This window comes from Rhinolophus sinicus, chromosome 8 (assembly GCF_057876585.1).
Source record: "Rhinolophus sinicus isolate RSI-liver-muscle chromosome 8, RSI-T2T, whole genome shotgun sequence".
NCBI lineage: Eukaryota > Metazoa > Chordata > Mammalia > Chiroptera > Rhinolophidae > Rhinolophus > Rhinolophus sinicus.
The window spans coordinates 80,994,567-81,013,386 of NC_142508.1; the positions used below are offsets into that span (position 1 = coordinate 80,994,567).

Consider the following 18,820-nt stretch of genomic DNA (forward strand, 5'->3'; position numbering starts at 1 on the left):
GAAGAACATGACATACAAGGCCACTCTCGTGCCATCGGCAAATGTGGATGTGGCCTCAGTTTTGTTGGAAGGTGTTTGACCTTGGTTTTGTAATGGGGCAGGATCCACATGAATGCAGAGGGAGCCAAAAAAAATGTACAGACATTTGAAGACAGGAAAAACTATTAAAATTGTAATCCTCAATATACACCGATAAGAAAAGATGAACACGAGTCACATGTGACGTCTGCAATTACAAGAGGTGCTCAGAGTGGTTCCCATCAGCGTCCAGACACTTCTGATTACGGTGAACTGCTGCTTGAGCGTAGATAACAACTCTTAAAATGCGTATACATTTTTTGACACTGCCGGTGTTTCGTTAGGGGGCAAGGGCAGAGCAGAGCAGCATTTATCTCCACTGACAAGACAGGGCAGACGACCCCTTGTCCAGTCCGAGAAACCCAATGGACCGTCGGGTCAGCCAATAGCTTGGATCCGAGAGAGCAGTGGAGGCCCGGGCTTCAGCAGGGGGGCCACACAGCGCAGTGGGGCTGGCCACACACAGGGCACACAGCTTGTTTCCCCCAGACGCTGTGGCTTTGGACAGTAACCAGCTCACCCTTGCTCCCTGCCTCTCAGACTGAAGGCCGATGACTGGGACCAGCACGTGCTGTGTGTCACAGGCAGAGTCTGCTTTGTGCCCTTTGGTGAACCTGTGGGAAGGCTGATGGCGGGAATTAAAGGCAGATTCAGGGAAACGCCGTGAGAAGAGCATGCCTCCCTCGCCCCGCCTTTGACCTCTGCTCAGGAGCCACGGTTCAGGGAAGGCAGGCTGAGCCAGGAGAGTCTGAGCCCATCTACCCCGGGCACGAGGGCCTGGTACAGTGCCTCTCAGACGAGTGACCCGCCAGGCCTCGGAGGAAGCAAGCGAGAAGGCAGGGCCAGTCACAGCAATAGCCCCAGTGTTCCCAACGTATTATTCTCAGGTTATCGGGAAGCTGGCCTCCCAGCCCCAAGTCTCGGGCATCGCTCATAGCGCTGAGGGAGTTGGGACACCTCTTTCCAAAAAAGAGAAAAAAGATAGGGTCCATTCACCCTCTTTCCTACTGGGTTCTGAAATGTATAATGAAATGAACCCGGACAAGCAAGCTAAACTCTCTTCAACGTGACTTCTGTCCCCAGAAGCCTCGTTATGTCCAGCATAGGCAGTCTGGAAAGATTCACCGTTTTCCCAGCCGTGCAGTCTAAAGCAGGGGTTGGCAGCTATTTCCTGAAAAGGGCAGACAGTAAACCCCTGAGGCTCACAGGCCCTGAGGTCTCTGCTGCAACCCCCAGCTGTGCGAGGCCACCAGTGCAGCCACAGCACTGAGGAGACAAATAGGCCCGGCTGTGTCCCAGTAAACTGCTTGTGAAAGCAGGCGTGGGGCTCGAGTGGGCCGCGGGTTAACGGGCTCCTCCTATAATGTCGAGACCGATGCATTGCTGTGTCTATCCCTTGAGAACATGCAGAAACCTGTGCGCCCCAACCCCACTGGCCAGTGAGACGAGGCAGTGAGGACCCTAGTCAGCAGCTGCAGGGCTCCGTCTACTGCCGTTTAATGCCAAGGTCAGCGGTGTGACAGACACCCCAGGCCGAGAGGACTTGTGCTGCCAGATGGCCTGGGCACCTGCTTCTGGAGGCCTCATCTCGGCCTGTGCATTAAAGACTTCCAGGGCAGCCCCCGCCCGTGACTCATGGTGCTTCCAGAACCGCCCCATGTGGCCCAGGGGGGCAGAGGACAAAGAGGCTCGGAGGCCAGCTCTGGAAAGACTCAGTTTCCTCACTGATGGGCAGAGCATGAGGAGGGAGGGGGCAGTGGGTGATGAGCTTGGATCGGCGGCTCTCAGCTGAGTTGGTGTTTGCAGCGGAGGTGAATGTCCACTTGATGGTGTAGGGGGCAGTGATGCCCGAGTCCAAACATCTCTCGGTCATAGCATCCCTTCAGCACGGGAACCGCAAGGCTTGCTTTCCGTCAAGGTCCCCGAGGCTTGTTTCCTCGTGTCTGCCACGCCGAGGCATTGGCACGTGGGAGTGTCAGCCTAGGAGGTGATTCTGGCAGTGTTGTGATGCCATCCCTCCACAGTGGGCACAGCTCCTCGGCTTCTGCCAGGTCTGCTCCTAACGGAAGGCCAGTGCCTCAGGGGGTGAAGCACGTGTCACCTCCTCAGTCTGACCACCAGTGGCCAAGGTCTGCAGTCCTTAGGCATTTCCCAGGTGCCATGGCCAGGGTATGAAAGCTCGGTGACAATTGCTGTGTGTCCGTGGGGACGCCTGAGAAGGTGCTGCTCATGCCCACGCCTGGGGCAGGTTCTGAGCGCTCACGTGCAGCCCTGAGAAAGGGGGTGACGTGCGGAAAATGGTGCAGCAAGAGAAACAGCGCCTGAGTCTGCCAGGTGTGGGGCCCAGGGTCGTGGCTGCAGGGTTTGTCCTGCTTCATTTGCCGCCCCAGGCAGTGGTCCCGCCTTCCCAGCACAAGCGGACGCGCCCACAGGCCGCTTAGCATTTGCTCTCTCTGCTCCATTCATTGTTCACACGTCGGCCATTGGTTTCCACAGTCCAGCCCTCCCCCAGCAGCAGTGTGTGTCCAGGGCCCGATGGCAGATCCCAGCAGGGAGGACCGTTTGGCTCGTCCTATAAGTTGGGGCAAATCCCCCCCACCCCGTCCTCCGTGCGCTGCGCCTGCTGGCTACTCTGGTGGGTAATGCGTAGGTGCTGCCCCCAGGGGCTCCTGCAGAAGTCGGCACCCGAGGCGGGCTCTCCGCTGCCTCCTCCCGAGCCTCGATCCGTGCAGAGCGTTGACAACGGGGTGGCCTCTTTGAAGGGCAGCCGTCTCCAAACGCTTTCCCGTTCTTCTCTTCCTCTCCTTCCCTCTTTCTAAATGAAACGGGAATGCCACTGGCGTGACGTCGTGTGCACTGCAGGATGACAGAACTGTCGTGTGAATAGCACTGTATTTGCCAAATGATCCAGTCCCCACTTCAGAACCAACAAATGGACGGTGTCTGTAAGTCGGCAAACACTGGTGACATTTAGCCTTGTTTATGTTCCTTTCCTTTTGCTGCATATTTTTGGCTCCAAAAGCTACTGTCTGAATCCACGGTGCCTCTGAAGCAGGAGAACAGTCTGGTAGCTTTCGTTGTGGTCTCGTGTCCTTATTTTCTCTGGCTTGTATGACACCGACGGCCCAGGCCCAGGCCCAGGGTGGGCGAGGAGAGCAAGAGCTGTTTGGCTCAACACACACACGCACGCACACACACTCACACACCACACTCACACTCACACATACTCACACACAGTCATACATACACACAGTCACACGTGCACACACCTCATATACACACACCGCACACTCACACACTCACACCGACACCACACTACACACACACACACACGCACGCACACTCACACACCACATTCACACACACTCACACATACTCACACACAGTCACACATGCACACACACTCACACCAACACCACACTACACACATACACACACACGCTCACACTCACACACCACACTCACACACACATACTCACACATACACACAGTCACACATGCACACACACTCACACCGACACCACACTACACACATACACACACACACTCACATACCACACTCACACACACTCACATACTCACACACACTCACACATACTCACACACAGTCACACATGCACACACACTACACACATACACACACGCTCACACACACACACTCACACACACAGTCACACATACTCACACACAGTCACACATGCACACACCTCATATACACACACTGCACACTCACACTTCACACACACACTCATACTTTTCCTCCCCAGTAAGGACTTAAGGTCAGGAGGGAGGAGGACAATGTGAGAGAAGAGTGTTGTCAGAACGGACACCCACGTCCCCGGGGAAATGCCAGCTCTCCGGCCGGCCCCGCCACCACACGCAGGCAGGCGCAGTTCAGCCCCACGGCCGTTGGGAGCTGGGTGCAGGTGCCCCGGGCTAAGCACACTTGCGGATGCCGCGTGAAAGGCAGGGCTGGACTGGCAGCCCTCCCGATACGTGCCGCATCTTGGCTGCAGAAGGAATCGGGTTCTTCCTTTTTGATATTCAGATGTTGTGTGCAAGCCCGGGCTTCAGATGAGTAGTAATTATCTCCTATTACTTACGCCGATCGGCGGTACCTTTACGCCTAATTGCCAGCCTGCTCTCATCACGTCGACTGTTCTTGCTTGAGCCAGGGACGGAGGGACCACATTTTATAAATATCGCTTTATTGTCATTATCCCATTAAACAATTAGGGACTGTGGCCCTGCCCTTGCTTTCAGATGCCTATAGCTCACACGCTTTCCGGATTGTTTAATGAGTCTGCACGTTTCCTTGCAGGTAAGTGACACCCCCTGTCCTAGTGGCTCTAGCTGGACTCGCCCTTGTGCGCCCGCGCTCCGTGGTGGCCCTCTGCAGCTTGTTAAGCGCGTCAAGTCAAGACAAGATTGTATACACATATGTGTGTTGAATAAATAATGACTGTTGGCACAGGTATGTGTATACGCCTGGCACACCAGCCTGCAGTGTGTGTGGCAGAGAATCAGGGTGGCTAAAAATACTGCCCCATATGTTCCACTGTTACTCACGGACTGCGAAGGCTTAGTGGCTGCAGCGGGAGAGAAGATGCCCCCAAAGTTGGGGACCCCGCGTGATATACGCTGGTGGATTGGAGGCCCCTCACCTGTGGGAAGCCTGACCGGGGGCCTGCGATGCCAGCTCAGCACGGCTTCTAGAGGCGGCCCTGCGATGGTGTGGTCGGCGTTACCGCTCGTGTCGCGTTGTCCTGTTCTTTGTAACACTTTAGAAGAATACAGAAAAGTACAGTCTTTACCTTTCTCCATAGTATTTAAGCAGTAATATCGCTAGTTTAATATTGTGTCAGGTCGTCACCTTCACCAGGAACACATGACAGTCACCTTCATGCCCACAGCTTAGAAACGGTGATTGAAGCGAGATGTGTCGCCTTGTGCGGGCTGCCCTGTGTTGTGGAACAGAGTGTTGTGGAAGTAACTAGAAGATACACTAAGGTGTTCCTGGTAACAAGGCATGTAAGTTGTAACAATTGTAGCTTTCTGAATACGTGTCAAACTATATCCTTGCGTGTGCTGTATGCCGAGTTACAAGTTAGGTCGTTTATGAATGGAATGTAAAACAGTACTAAAACTGCTTCGATAACATCTTCATATTGCTAATAAAAAGCTGTGAAACTCCAGAGCACTTGGCGTCATTATGTTAATTCGTCCCCCTCGCCCCTGGCCCTTCTCTCTGTTGGAAGCCTCGAGAGGACATGGGGGGGGTAATAGTTATGCTGTTCCCAGGTTGACGTGCTGCCTTTTCCACGCATCTTTGGGGCCCCACAAGTAACGATTCACAAACACACAAGTGTACAGGGGCCTCCCGATTGAGTGGGTGGGACCAGATGACAGGTGCATCTCTATACGAGTGACTGGGGCACTCGTCTAGACACCAGCCACTCACGGGCCCTGTGGGTAGGGGAAACTGAGGCACGGAGCACGCTGGCTGCCCCGGGGATGTCAGTGCGGTGCCAGGGAGAGTTCACCTACGTCCTCTTCTGGGTTCTCACCTCCTGGTGGCTCCTGGTGACCAGCATCACTTCTGCAGGCATGTGGCATCTCTGTGAGGTGTGTTCCCTCGGCCGAGGCCTGAAGCCCGTGTGGTTTGAGAAGCTACATTTGCAGCCCCCAAAGAGGGGCTCACCACCAGCCCCTCCATTTAGGCAAGGGGCACCCTCAAGACCCCTCTGGACCAATGCCTCAAGCCTGGGGCGCGGCGGGAACAGCGGGCTCTGCTGAAGGCTGCTGGAGGCCTCACAACTCTGCTCAGGGTGGCACGAGTTGCCCCAGACACCGACCACCTCTTGTAGTTGGTCTGCACACTCAGGAACCCTGCTGACACCATGCACTGGCCTTGCCAGTCCGGCAGGGGTGGGCCCAGGGGTCCAGGGCAGCATGAGTGGCCGGCCTTGGGAAGGGAGGGGTGCACTGAGGGACAGGGAAGGCTCCCTGGGGCAGCTGACCCACATCTGCTGTTCTGTCCTCGCTGCAGGGGGCCCAGCCCCCCAACAGTCGATGCAGTTCCACTGCCAAAGCAGGAGCTCTTCCTGAGTCGCTCCCCAGTGGAAACTTCTGGGGCTTAGAGGAACCTTGGTGCATTCTCCTCCATGAGCCGAGGCCCTGCCTCCTCCCTCCTCTCATTTCAGGGCCTCTGGGTGTCCCCCCCACAGCACCCCCACCCGTTTCCCACTGCCCCCCTCACTCGCTCTCACAGTCAGGCATTCTCGGGAATATCCTGTGTGCAGCAGAGCTAGCGGGCTGGGTGGCTCCAGGCCTCTGGGACCAGCTGGCTTCATTTCGCAGCTCTGTGCGGGGGTGGGCAGTTCTGTTTCCTGCCCTGCCCCCACCCCGTGTGGGATTACAGCAAGCTTCACCTGCTGAACTCAACTTGGGGTAACCAGCATCGCCTACTGGATTGCATCTGCCTTTGGCCCTGCGGCCCAGACCTGCCCTTCCCGAGCAGCAATGACCCACTGGTCCCAGGAGGACAAGAGGCCCCCTTGTAGATGAGGGTGGAGTTTCAAGGAGACGACTGTGGCTAAGGTGGCCTAGGCCGAGGAAGGGAGAGGTGGTCCGGTCTTCATGGCGACACAGAGCCTGCAAACCCTCTTCATTACATGCGCTGGAAATAGGTTTGCATTGGTAACATTCAGACGCTCTGAAGTACCTGAAAGAACCCCACTTGGGGCTTATGTATCGTCACTTCTTCTCAGTCGTCATGGTGATTAAATTACACCGCTTCCTATGCAGCGGCCCACTGGCGGGATTGGCCCTGCGTGGGCATGTTCTGCCTCCTGAGGAAGCTGTGTGCATTTTCAAGGTGAAAGTTGAGGAACTCGGCACAGTTTCTTCATTAGGAGAAGTGCCCACCCATTTGTGCAGCCAGACACTGGCTGGCTTTCTGAGGGCTTTGCTGTGCTGTGCGTGGACTTGTCCAGACACACCCTTCTGATAGCAGCCCGTGCTCCCAAGGTTAAGGCTTCCTTTTGAACTTCTGTTGTTGTCAAATTAATATAATGTGCTCTCAATTATCCACATAAAAGGAGAAAGGCAACCAAGCGGGGAAAGCAAATTTGCTATTAATTTACCAAATTATTGCTCTTTTTATATGATGGACAAGTTGCTTTTCTCTTTTGACTCCAGTGTTTTGCGTGTCCTGGGGGAGGCCTGGGCAGACCACAAGGACAGCCCCCCCCTGAGGTGCTGCCCGCACCTGGGGCAGGGCTGGCGGTGGGTGTCTTTCTGGGACGCACAGGGCCTCCCGGGTAACCAGGGCTCTGGCGGAGTGAGAGCCTGTTAGTCTTCTCAGGCCTCGTTGCTGGCCTTCGGGTCTCCCCAAAGCAGACCCTGCAATAAGGACGTGGGTGCATGCGTGAGGGAGTAGGAGACGGAAGAAGGCTGGCATGGGCGTGTAATGAGAGGGGGCTACGGCTGCAGGAGTGGGCTCCGTGTCTCCGGACCCTCTAGGGGGCTGTGTAGAGCTCACCTCAGAGTTACCCCGAAGGCTGCAGCAGCTGAGGTATTTATCCACCGGCTCTGCAGCTCTCATCAAGTGAGGGGCCTCCAGCCCACCCAACAGCCGAGCAGTCTTCTTAGGACCACAGAGAAACAGAAGGTCAGTGGCCTGCCCGGGGAACGCAAGGGGAGGGTGGGGCACAGCAGTGTCCACTGCAAGCGGGAGCGCCTGGCCCTGGAACCTTTGATGCCTTGGGTGCACTGCCGAAGGTCGCCGAGCACCAAGGACAGGTACACATTCCATGACTCTCTATATTGAGAAGTGCAGCCCCTCAGCCTAGGGACAGGCTGACCTGGGGTCAGGAGACCAGCAGTTGAGTTCCAAGGAGCCCGGGACCACTTACTCTGTTTTGGGCACAGTCCCCCCCCCCCAGGGAAAGGAGGGGGCACCTGGAGGTCGCCTCACTCCCCTCCCGGTCCCATACCCATGATCCCTTCCAGCCTTGACTTTTCAGCTGACCTGGGACCTGGGCTGGGCCCTGGGGTGGGAGCGCAGCTGGCATTGTCCCGGGTACGTGGACATGTGGGGTTTCCGCTCGGGCAAGACCAGTTCTGTCGTGGGGCTCGTCACCAAGACATTTTTATTAAGTCGTAGGAAGAGCACTGAGGAATTTCTCTTCTTTCTGGAAATCAAAATACCTTTTTCAAAAAGAGGGAGTCAGTACAGCGACTTTGGGATCCGTGGTGGCGCCCGGAAACCTGACTATTTGGCTGTTTCTCCATTTTCAGTCTCTTGTGTTCAGGGCTGAGCTTCAGAGATGGCATTTCTCATGAGAAGTGAGGTGTCTCAAGCACTTTCCAGGCCCAGCGCGATAGTCCTGTGAGCCCCTGGGTGGGTGTTATCCTGGGAGCCTCCGCTGCCTCCCGACACTGCGGCCACTGTCACCCAGGGGAGAGGAAGGAGGCCCCCAGAGGCTAGGCTCACGCCCCACTGTGCAGCAGGCGTGGGCCCCTCCGGCCTCGGGGTTGCCAGCAGGACCCCCTAGTTTGGGACAGCGTGTCCTGCCTCCAAGTGTCAACTGCTCAGGCCGTGACTTTTGCTTCGATTGAACGTGACTTGTCCCATGTGTGTTCCCTCCTATATCCTCAGGGGACACAGTGACTGAGTGAGTGGCCCAGAAGTTGGCAAGTTATGCCATTTCTGTCACCACACAGGCCTGAGGCAGAGCTCCCATGAGAGCTCAGAGCTCACTGAGGCCTTGCCATGTGGGGGGCAGGGCAGCATGAAGCAGGCGCCCGCCCCCCCCCCCCCACTGCACTCCCCCTGGAGGCTTCTGTGGGCCCCGCCACCTGGGGTTCCCTCATCCCCAGACTGAACATCTCCCTGGAGGACCCTGTGTGGGTGTCCAGTGACCCCCGGCCCAGGAAGCACACAAAACACCTTATGCTCCACTTGACCTGTGCTCCTTGTTCTAATGCTGCCAAGGATTTACAGGTAGGAGATTTGACAAACTCCAGTGGTCGGCCAGTGGGAGCAGAGTTCTTGTACTACTGGCTCTTGCTTTAGCTGAGAACTTTGGGCTGAAAATGTCATTTCTAGGCCACACTCAGGGGATCAGTTTTAAATCACAAGGGGAACTTTCTTGAGGACCTTGGGGTACATGCCCTTGCAGAGTGAATAATTACCTCTTGTTCGCACAGGTTGAACAGCTGGATTTCCCTGATGTTGGGTGTTTTGTGAAGTCCCCAGTTCTTTTTCTTGGCAGGGGTTTGCAACAGGAGGTGCTTGAGGTGGTGGCAGGCAAGCCAACCTCGCATCCTGGGACACAGGAGAGGGGAAGCTCTTGGGTTCTGGGGCCCCTGAGGCCCCCCCCCCATGCTCCCCGCCAGCCTGCCCCAGGCCTGACAACACTGACGGGGAGAAGCTTGGGGCCTGCAGCCTCGGGGTCCCCAGACGGTCAGCATTCCCACTACATGGGGGTGACCAGGGGCCTGGGTCTGGAGGAGAGACAGCCACAGCAGGCCCGAGAGAGGAAAGGACCCACAATGCGAGGGGCAGGAGCAGAGTCAGAGAACAGACAGGTGGGGAGAACAGGGAAAGTGGTGGAAAGGGAGACGCTGGAGACCTGGGCAGGTAACAGTGAGGAAAAGGAGACGGTCAGAGGTCTGACAACAGGTCTGCGAGAGCAGAAGAAAGTGATGGAGACTGCGGAGGAGGAGAGAAGGGTGGGACGCAGACATTAAGGAAGAGGCAAGAACCCAGCGACCAGCGGGGCGGCCGGGGCTCGGGCACTGCTGACCTGCTGACTCCGCAGGGTGAGGGCGCTGAGACCCCAGGGCCTGGACTCAGGCAGCACCTCCCTCTGCTCCCCACCACCAGTTTCAGGAGGAAGTGCTGCAGCTTAATCAGAATTATTTACAAGATAATGGTCCATTGTTTGCACTAAGACAGATGTTGTCTGTGGGAACTTCGTGTTTTATGCTCTTTTCCCTGCTCTGCCTTCACTGGGTGCAGATGGATCGCGCGGATGTGTTATTTTTCTCAGAACTGGAAATTGGAGGTGCCTTCTCCAGCTGGGCTCGCAGGGCTGGCTGGTCACTGCGGGCGGCCTGGTCGGGCGGGGCCTGTGGGCCTCCAGCCCCGGTAATTAAGGGCTTGTTTCCTTGGGGGGTGGGTTGGTGCAGTGGCCTCCTCCGAGAACAGGAAGGACGCGGTCTGATTAAGACGCACTTGCCATTTGCTGAGTCCAGAGGTCACCACTGACATCTCCAGCGAGGGTGGCCATCTGGCCCTCTTCTTGCCAAAAGGCGAGAGCAGCCCCTTGGGGCCGGGGACTTTGTAGCCCCCCCATTTGAACTTATAAGAGAGCTTCCTCTCAGCCCCCTGGGGTCACTTAGAGGGCAGGTCTGGACCTGTGACTCCCTGCTCCTCCTCTGAGGGTAGAATTAGCCACAATGCCCGTCACACCTACTGACACAGAGAGAGCTTGTCCTGAAGGAGGGAAGATGGGCTAAGTGGGACGCGTGCCCCTGTTACTGGCTCTCAGCCTTGCCCCCAAGGCAGACCCCCCCTCTCCTCCAGGGTCCGCCTGTCTTCATGGCAAGTCTCCTGCGAGAGCCCTTTCTGTTCGCAGCCACTGCTGCATACCCCGTGTCACCCAGTTGCCAGAGCTCGTCTTGGGAGGGAGAAAGCTGAGCAGGATACTTGCCCGAGGTTGTTTTCTACTCAGTGGAGAAGCCGTCCTCTCCTTGAGCCCTGACTCCCAGCTGCAGCCTCTCCGAGCCTTGACTCAGTTGGCCGCACGTGGGGTGCCGGGGTGGTGACCGTCCTGTGGCATCAGGCCCAGGAATGTCCTGAGGTGTACAGGTCCCCTGCACTCGCTTTCTGGACAGTGGGGACTGCTGTCAGGAGCATGTCACCCCACTTTCATAGTGCATTGCCTTTCCAATGTCAGGCTGTGGCCAAAAAGCATCGAACTAATAAGGTATCATAGGGCCCATGTGGATGCTGAAATGCAGCCATAACAAGACACTTTCATGGCAGCTATGGGGACGGGCCTGCCATTTCGCCAGCAGGAGGGACTCAGATGGCAGCATGCGACCACACTCTGCCCTGGGTGCCGGTGACAAGTTACCCAGATCAGCTACACCCCGTACCAAGCCCAGTGTCTCGCCTTTGGTGCTTAAGGAAGATGACTGTTTCCCCATAATCTCCTCACAGCCAAGGGACGTCCCCCTTGGCTTTAGCTGCAGGATCTGGTTCTTGGGGCTGTCCCTCCACCTCTGTGTCTACTTTTAAATATTGAATACTGGGGTGCCAGAGCCAGGCCCTGCTCTGGGTACCTTACAGAGGGCAACACAAAGGATGCTCTCATTGAATCCTCACAAACATCCCGCGGGGTAGGTGTGACTGTTGTTCTCCTGTTTCACAGATGGGCAAGTGGAGGCATGCAGAAGCTACTTACGCCGCCAGGAAGACCCACAAGTAGGGGAGGAAGCTGAGGTTCAAGGCCAGGCAGTGGCCATCCTGGGGTGACTGTTCTGCCGCCTTTGCTTCTTGTATGAGATGCATCAAAAGTGAATAAACCAACACACAAGGAAAAATAGTGCGTTCTAGCCAACTTGTAGCTCTGGGTCCCAGGACAGGGTGGGACAATTGCAAGCGGGATTCCAGCCTCAGAAGGCACCTAGGGTCTGTCATCCGGAGCAGGCAGCACAGGGGGCTGGGGGACGTCAGCTGTGTCCATGAGACCCCGCTGGCCTCGACTTGCCTTGTGACCTGAGCAGGTCTCTTCCAGTGCCCTCTGTGTGCTCACCTCTCCACGAATGACAAAGCCTCCTTGGGTCATCCCAAGATGCCTTCTCGCCCCGGCTGAGAATCAGTGATTCCCAGGATTCTCTTCATTCAGTCACTTCCCGGCCTCAGGGAAAAAAAACAAAAACAAAAAACTGTTGTCCCCCACCCCCCCACCCCCAAAGTGAAAGCGCCTCATGGAAACCTGACCCCTCACCTTGCAGGGGTTCCTGGGGCCCAGGTGGCAAGAGTAGAGAGTGGGTGGCCCAGGGCACCCTCAGGCCCTCCCAGCCCCCAGCTGGGAAAACAGCAGGGGTCAGACTAGGATAATATTTACGAACCTGATTCTCACCGTGTGGGGCTCTGACCAAGCCCAGTCTCACTGGAAATCACAGATCACGTCTTCTGCTGTCCCACAGAGCCCCGTCACATGTGACCAATTACCTCTGTCAGGAGGGGCACTCTGGTCCCACCTCGGTGGGTGGGATCTGAACTTGAACTCCCAGAGGTCGCTGACAGGGATCCCAGGCCTCTGAGCCCGTCACTCCCCTGTCCCCAGACCTTTACTGTTCAAACTGTTTAAATTACAAACCAGTAATAAAAGGATCATATGTGTTTCCCACTGAACAGGTTCTTTAGGGCTATTACGATAATTAAAAACATATGGTGCCTGTGGCAGTCGGAGGGAGACCGCAGATGTACAAATTAGGTCTTATAGAAGGGTTTTCTGCTTCTGCCCTTTTAAAAACGTCAAGACGGAGAAGTTTAAGGAGATAAAATGGCAATTGTGCAGATAGTAGGTAGCGTTTCGGTTTTAGCATCATTAAATATACAAGGCCTCTCCTTCAGACGTAATAGGAGTAAACAGCTCCTAACACGGAGGAGCGGGAGGAGTGGCCGGGGGCCCAGCGTGCTCGCGAGGAGGCCGTGCTGCCCGGCCCACGAGGTCTTGCGTACCAGGGAACCTTCTGCATTTTTTATGACATTGTTCTGAGCAAGGGGGATTATATTTATTAAATATTGAATTATATTACAATTGGATTGATGGGAGCAGATAAGGATTTCTGTGCATTAAACTTTTTACTTTTTAAAAGGCAAAGATGCAAGTATTGATTAGTCTAGAAACAGTCATTTGTTTTAATTTAAAATATGCAATTGATTTTGAGAAGGTGATAAATACTGCTAATAAAAAAATCAGGGGGTTTTCAGGGCTGGCCACCAGCGAGTGGCTTTGCGACCCACACACAGTGCCAGTCCAGTCGGCGTGTTCATGCTGGAAGGGCATGGGTGGGGCCCTGGCAACGGCTAGCTGTGCTCTGGGGCGGCCAAGGGCACAGGCTGGCCTCAATAGCCCTCATGTGTCTCCACCACGGAAACCACCCCAACTGCCATGGAAGGTCATAGGAGCTCCCCCCTGAGCCCCTGCCAGACGTTCTCGGGTCCTTCCTGAGACAGCCCCGGAGGACCAGGATGGCCTCGTGCCAGCCGCACCCCTCTCTCCACGCATCTATGCAGTGGTGTCAGCCTCGGGGAGCTGAGCGGAGAGCCACATCAGTGATCGATGGGAATTAAGGAGCAGAAAGGTGTCCTGACTTACCCAGAACCCACCGAGCGCTCAGACAACCAGGACTTTCTAAGGCTGGTGTGCACTTACCTAAAATTCTAGTAACAAGTGGAGACAAGTTCCCTTCAACACAGTTTTGTGTTGAGCCATTTACTACACATTTTGAAGGCCCAGTAGCCCTTCCTTGATCAGCATGGCTGGAGGGAAGCCTGGGTTCCTGAGGAAAAACATCCTTTGAAGTGTGCTCCCTGGCCGCCTGCCTCTTGGGCTGGGTCCCCCGTCCCACTGCTCTCCTGCCCACAGCCTCTCCACGGTGTGGAAAGCCCAGCGTCCTCATGCCTTTCCTTTGGGGGGTCGCGACCTGGCCCTGCCTCTGGGTCAGGTGGGCTCAGAGGGCCTGAGACAGGATAAAGCAGAGCAGGGTTCTGGAACCTTCTATCTACTGCATAACCGTCTGCGGGGCTGTGCACAACAGTGGTTTTCTGATTTCCTTCCTTTGGGGGACATTTGACAATATCTGGAGAGCTTGGGGTGCTACTGGCATCTGGGTGGAGGCCAGTAGCTACTAGACACCCTACAACCCACAGGGCAGGCTCTCGAAGAAGGATCTGGCCCAAAATGTTGGTAGTGCCAGGGCTGATAAATCCTGGTGTCCTGGTGGGAGAACCAGGTGTGATTTCAAGTGTGATTCCAAGCTGGATGAACGGCAACCAGTCAAGTGACAAGGGGTACCACCAGCTCCTGCTGTGCCATTTGGTTGTCCCCAAGTCATGGCATCTTTAGACCTCGTGCCTTTATGAAAATCTTCGCAAGACAGCAGTGGGTGGGAGGCAGAAACATCCAGCCAAGTAACCCAGCACGTCCCCCCAGCTCGAGGGGCGTGGGGCGTGGGGGTGGCAGCTGAACAGACAGCCGAGTCAGCCTTTCCTTTCCCGTGAGTGACGCGGCCGACTGTCACCACGCATGTAGGTATTACCACTTTAACTTGTAGGCGGTACAATAACACCTTGTCACTCAGTGCAGGTACCAATCACAAAATGAATTAATTGTAATAACTGTTGTCAGCAGAACAAAGGACTTGTTGCTTTCCTAAGCAGATTTCAGCGCCACTGAGAACTGTCTCCAAAGGCTGTCTTGGGCGGGCCGCTGGGAACCAGTCAGAACGTAATTGTCCCTGTCTGTCTTGCTACTTTGTTTGGAAGGGCTAAGGAATGGCGTTAAAAACCTGCATTTTAAACATATTAATAAATATACCCCTTTTTGTGTTTGTGATGTCTCCTCAGAAACGTGGAGTCTTTAATAGGTTGGCCATGAAAATACTGTTTCCTGCCGATGGTACCAAGTCAGGGCCAGCCGTTGGGACTGCCTGTTGATTAACTCATGGAGACAACTGTGCCCAGTTACGCTCCCGTAAAACACCCTCTCTTTCTGGGAGTTATGGAAACACAGCCCGTGGACAAGCGGTCAGCTGGCCGCTGCCCCTCAAAGGAACACACGCCGTGTCACGCTGGGCCCCTCCTGCCTCCGTGGCGACTCCCGCAGGCGTGTTTGCTGTCAGGCTCTTTGCACAGTTGCCTTCCTATTTTCTTGGTTTTAGCTTTGTCACATCTTACCACTTTTCCCTCATTAAGAAGCCTGGTAGGTGCCCAGCTAAGAAAAGAGTCGCTGCTGGAGAGGGTGGGCGTGCGGGGGCGGGGGCGGGCGCAGGGGCACGCAGGGGTCCCTGAGCTGCCTTCTCAGCAGACCTCAGTGCACTTCTGTGTCTCGAGCTGGGCGTGACCAACAAGCTGCTCGAAAGGTGGGAACTTGCCAAAGAAGAAGCCAAAGGACTCTGACCGACCCACAGGCACAGGGCCCAGGTGCCAAGCCTGCTTTGGGGAGAAGCACGGGCGACGGTGCCCACCTTACTCAACCCAGGAAGCAGGGCCCCCTGGGGGTCTCTCCGGCCCACACAGCCTCACTGCTGCCGGCCCCCCACACCTCTCCTTCCATGACCTGCTGCTCTCCAGGTTCCCAAGCCGGTGTGACCGGCACCCAGCTTCCTCCCAGCCTCAGGTCCATGGCGTCAGAGGGGCGTCTCCCCACAGCATCTCTGCTGCCCGGAGGCAGCCGGCTTTATTTTTCGAGTTCACTGATGTCTACCTACATCGGTCCCTCCATAATGGAAAGGAAGGATTCCCAGACCATCAGAGCTACAAGTAGTGCTGGAGGTCGTCTTCAGGAGGCTTAGGATGAGGACGTGCCCTCGGTTCTTGGACCACAGGCAAAGGCCGGGGCTGTTTCCATGAGTCCAGGCTGGGCCTCGTAACCAGCCATCATTCTACCTCTGTGGCATCTGTACCCAAATAGGGGAAGCATTCCTGTGGCTCATCCCTGCAGCTTTGGGGCAATTTTTATCTTTTTCTTGACTCCTCTGCAGAGGGTCTGGCCACTTCAGAAGCACAGACAAGAGGCAGGCTTCGTACTTTGATGCAGCCCGAGCTCCCATGGGCTGTGTACTCACCTCTGCAGAACCAGGTGCTGTGTGCAGAAGTGCAGAGCAGAACCTTCTCTGCAGAAAGAAATCTCCCCCCACTTCCCAAGGCTGCTTTTCTTTGCAGCCCATTTGGGAAGGAGGCTCTGGGGCACGCAGGCCTGGGAGGGAGGGCAGGGGACTGCCAGTCCCCTGCAGATGTCAGGGCGCCATGACATAAGGACAGGCTGTGAAGCAGGAGCACGTGGGGGAGGGGACGTGGGACTGGGGAGGCCGGGCTCATGCTGCGTGGGGCCCTGGGGGCTCCTCCACCCCCAGCCTCACCCTTCAAGCCACCGGCCTTGTTCTGGAGAACGAAGAAACACTTCCGAGCCGTTTGGAAAGAAGGAGCTTTGACAGGAGCGAGCGAGGCCACTGACTCCTTTATTTAGCACATACTGAGCTGCTCCTGAGAGTTGGGAGATGGTCCCCCACCAAGCAGCCATGATGGTAAGCCTGCAGGGCTTGCACTCTTTGGGGGACACTGACAATAAACCAGAACAGAGGTGAGTGCAGTTTAGGATGAGTGGGGGATGATGGAGGATTGGAGAGGGTATCAGAAGGTCGAGGGGCCTTCCTGAGGAGGTGACAATGAAGGGGATCCTGGGTGATGAGAAGGAGCCTGCTGTGTGGTGATCAGGGGACTGGATCTTCCAAGGAGAGCGGGCAGCAGAAACAAAGGCCCTGAGGTGGGAAAGGAACAGGCTGACCTTGGGGTCCTGTGTTCGTGTCCCTGACGAGCTCCCCAGGCGTTTCCAGACACCAGGGCCTCATCCAAGCTTCTCTGTGGCCCCGATGGTCAACAGAGGAGGGACCAGGCTCTTTTCCTCATTTGTGCAGATGGGGAAACTGAAGCTCAGAGAAAACAATGACTTGCACTGGTCGCTACTGGCAGTGAAAGGCTGGGCTCAGTGCCCCACTCTCCAGCCCAGAACGGCAGCCCTGGAACACCTCCGCCTCTTCCCAGACCTCAGACTCTCCCGAGAGTCTGAGCAGCCATCTGGAGGACCCTTTGCACTGTTGAAACTGAGAGAATTGGCCTCATGACCTTGACAACATGGCAGCACAAATTAAGCAGCCGTCCCTGGACTCCCCCAGGAGGAGGGGTCTCTAATCTCCGCAGACAGACAACACCGGGGACAGAGCCCATTCTTTTGACCACAGCCTGCCAGTTCTTCTTTTAGGTGTCCTGAGGGTAGAGGGCTGGAGCTGGTCAAGACTTAACTCGGCCACACCCAACAAAGTCTCCTGCAAACACAGACCAGTCCCTTGGAAATCTGGGCCAAGCTTCCTTGCAGAAAGGCTGATGAATTTCCACTAAGGATCGCGGCTCAGACCCAACTGTGGCTGTGTGGTCCCGCCGTGCTGACCTTGGCCGGACCAGGGCCAGCCCCCTCGGCTCCGTCCAGCACAGGGGCGGGGACCGTTGCCAAGACTGGCTGCTCCGTTCTCTTCTCAGGGCCCTGTTCTTGTCGGGCAAGCTGCTTGACGTGAGGACCTATTCCTGGACGACTTTTCAATGTTTCTGCTCGCAGCTGGTGGCTGTATTGTCTGCATCTCCTGCCGCCCTGACTTCGTGGGAGATGAGAAGTGGTCCACCTTCCATGTGGAAGGCAGTGCGATCTGTTTCCCGACATAGGGAGGTGAAATCAGGAGCTGTGGCTCCTCGCACACCCCACCTGCTCTGAGTGAGGAGGGAAGCGGGAAGGCTGTTTTTTGGCCCAGCACTGTGTGATGAGCTGTGCACAGAAGGGTGGGTTTGCATGAGGCCAGAGGGGGGTACGCACGAACAGAGGGTGGAGAGACCCTTTGAGGAGACGAGCAAGGCTCTCAGGTGGGCTGCTCTGCAGAGAAGGGCCCCGGGAGGCGGCCTGCGGGCCCATAGCAGGGACGTGCTCTCTTCACAGATGCTGAAGGTTAAGTGAAGACCCGGCTGGGCAGCAGAAGGCTCGGGAAGGACAGGTGCTGCCGCCAGGCTTTCTGGTTTCCGGTCGGCCCAGTGCGTCTGGGTGCCGGCCCTGTGCTGGCTGCGGGGCTGGGGCCGGGCTGGGCCGTGGGAGGCCAGGGAGGCGGTGCCGCAGGCGTCCAGTGAGTGAGGCAGTTGCCCAGATTCTGGGTCAGCAGTCACGTGAGCCGAGTGCCCGCACACAGGACACTGGCCCCTGGGCCTGCGTGTGGCCCTTCATGTCCCTCGGCCTCCTCCACGCCGGCCCCTGTCTGGGACCCGCCCCACCCCCGCCTGATGCTGACGTCCTGGGAGTCCCAGCCCCACTGTCTAAGGTCAGTCCCTTCCCTCTGCCTTTCTTTCTCACCTGCGGGGCGGATAGACAGCCTCCTGCCAGTGCAAGCCTGCTGTGCTCTTGTCTCAGACGGCGGCGCCGACACTGGCCATTCTCACACCTGATACCACGGGCTACACAGCCAGGTTTCGTCTGCAGTCGTGGGGAGCCGCCACACCCCACCTTCTACCCAGCCCCCTCGCTTCCCTCTGGGACCCACAGTGTTCACCCCAGGGCCCGCCGCTCGGTGAGGCCGGTGGGGTTGCTTTCTGCAAAGGTGCCTGGTCACACATGGGCTGGGTCTGGTTCTTGTCCTGGGCGGTGCTCGGGGTCACGCAGCCATCCTCCCAGGCCAGCAGTGGGAGGATAGGACCAGGCCCTTTCTAGAGCGGTGGGTTCCTTAGGACAGTGCACCCCAAGCCTGCAGGCCCCTGACTCAGTTTCCCCAATAACGTGCTCCCAGAGCAGCGCTTTACATATGCCTGCGTCACCCCATTTTATTTGCTTGAGACACGACGTCTACTTATTTCATAAATACCTGGATATGCTTTGCAGTGACGATCTTGAAAACCAGCCTTTTG

At 56.5% G+C, this 18,820-nt stretch overlaps 1 protein-coding gene across 6 annotated transcripts in view; it reads left to right on the top strand.

The window, feature by feature from the left end:
* Positions 1-18,820, top strand: part of ZNF536 (zinc finger protein 536) — a 383,307-nt gene that overhangs the window by 258,630 nt on the left and 105,857 nt on the right. The window contains exon 6 of one of the 6 annotated variants that reach the window (XM_088800389.1): positions 4,400-5,275. The exons of the other annotated variants lie outside the window; for them this stretch is intronic. Within the exon in view, the coding sequence (XP_088656515.1) occupies positions 4,400-4,407 (8 nt within the window). The 3' untranslated portion in view covers positions 4,408-5,275. Of the gene's footprint in view, positions 1-4,399; positions 5,276-18,820 lie in introns of those variants that run through there. 6 annotated transcript variants of the gene reach the window in all.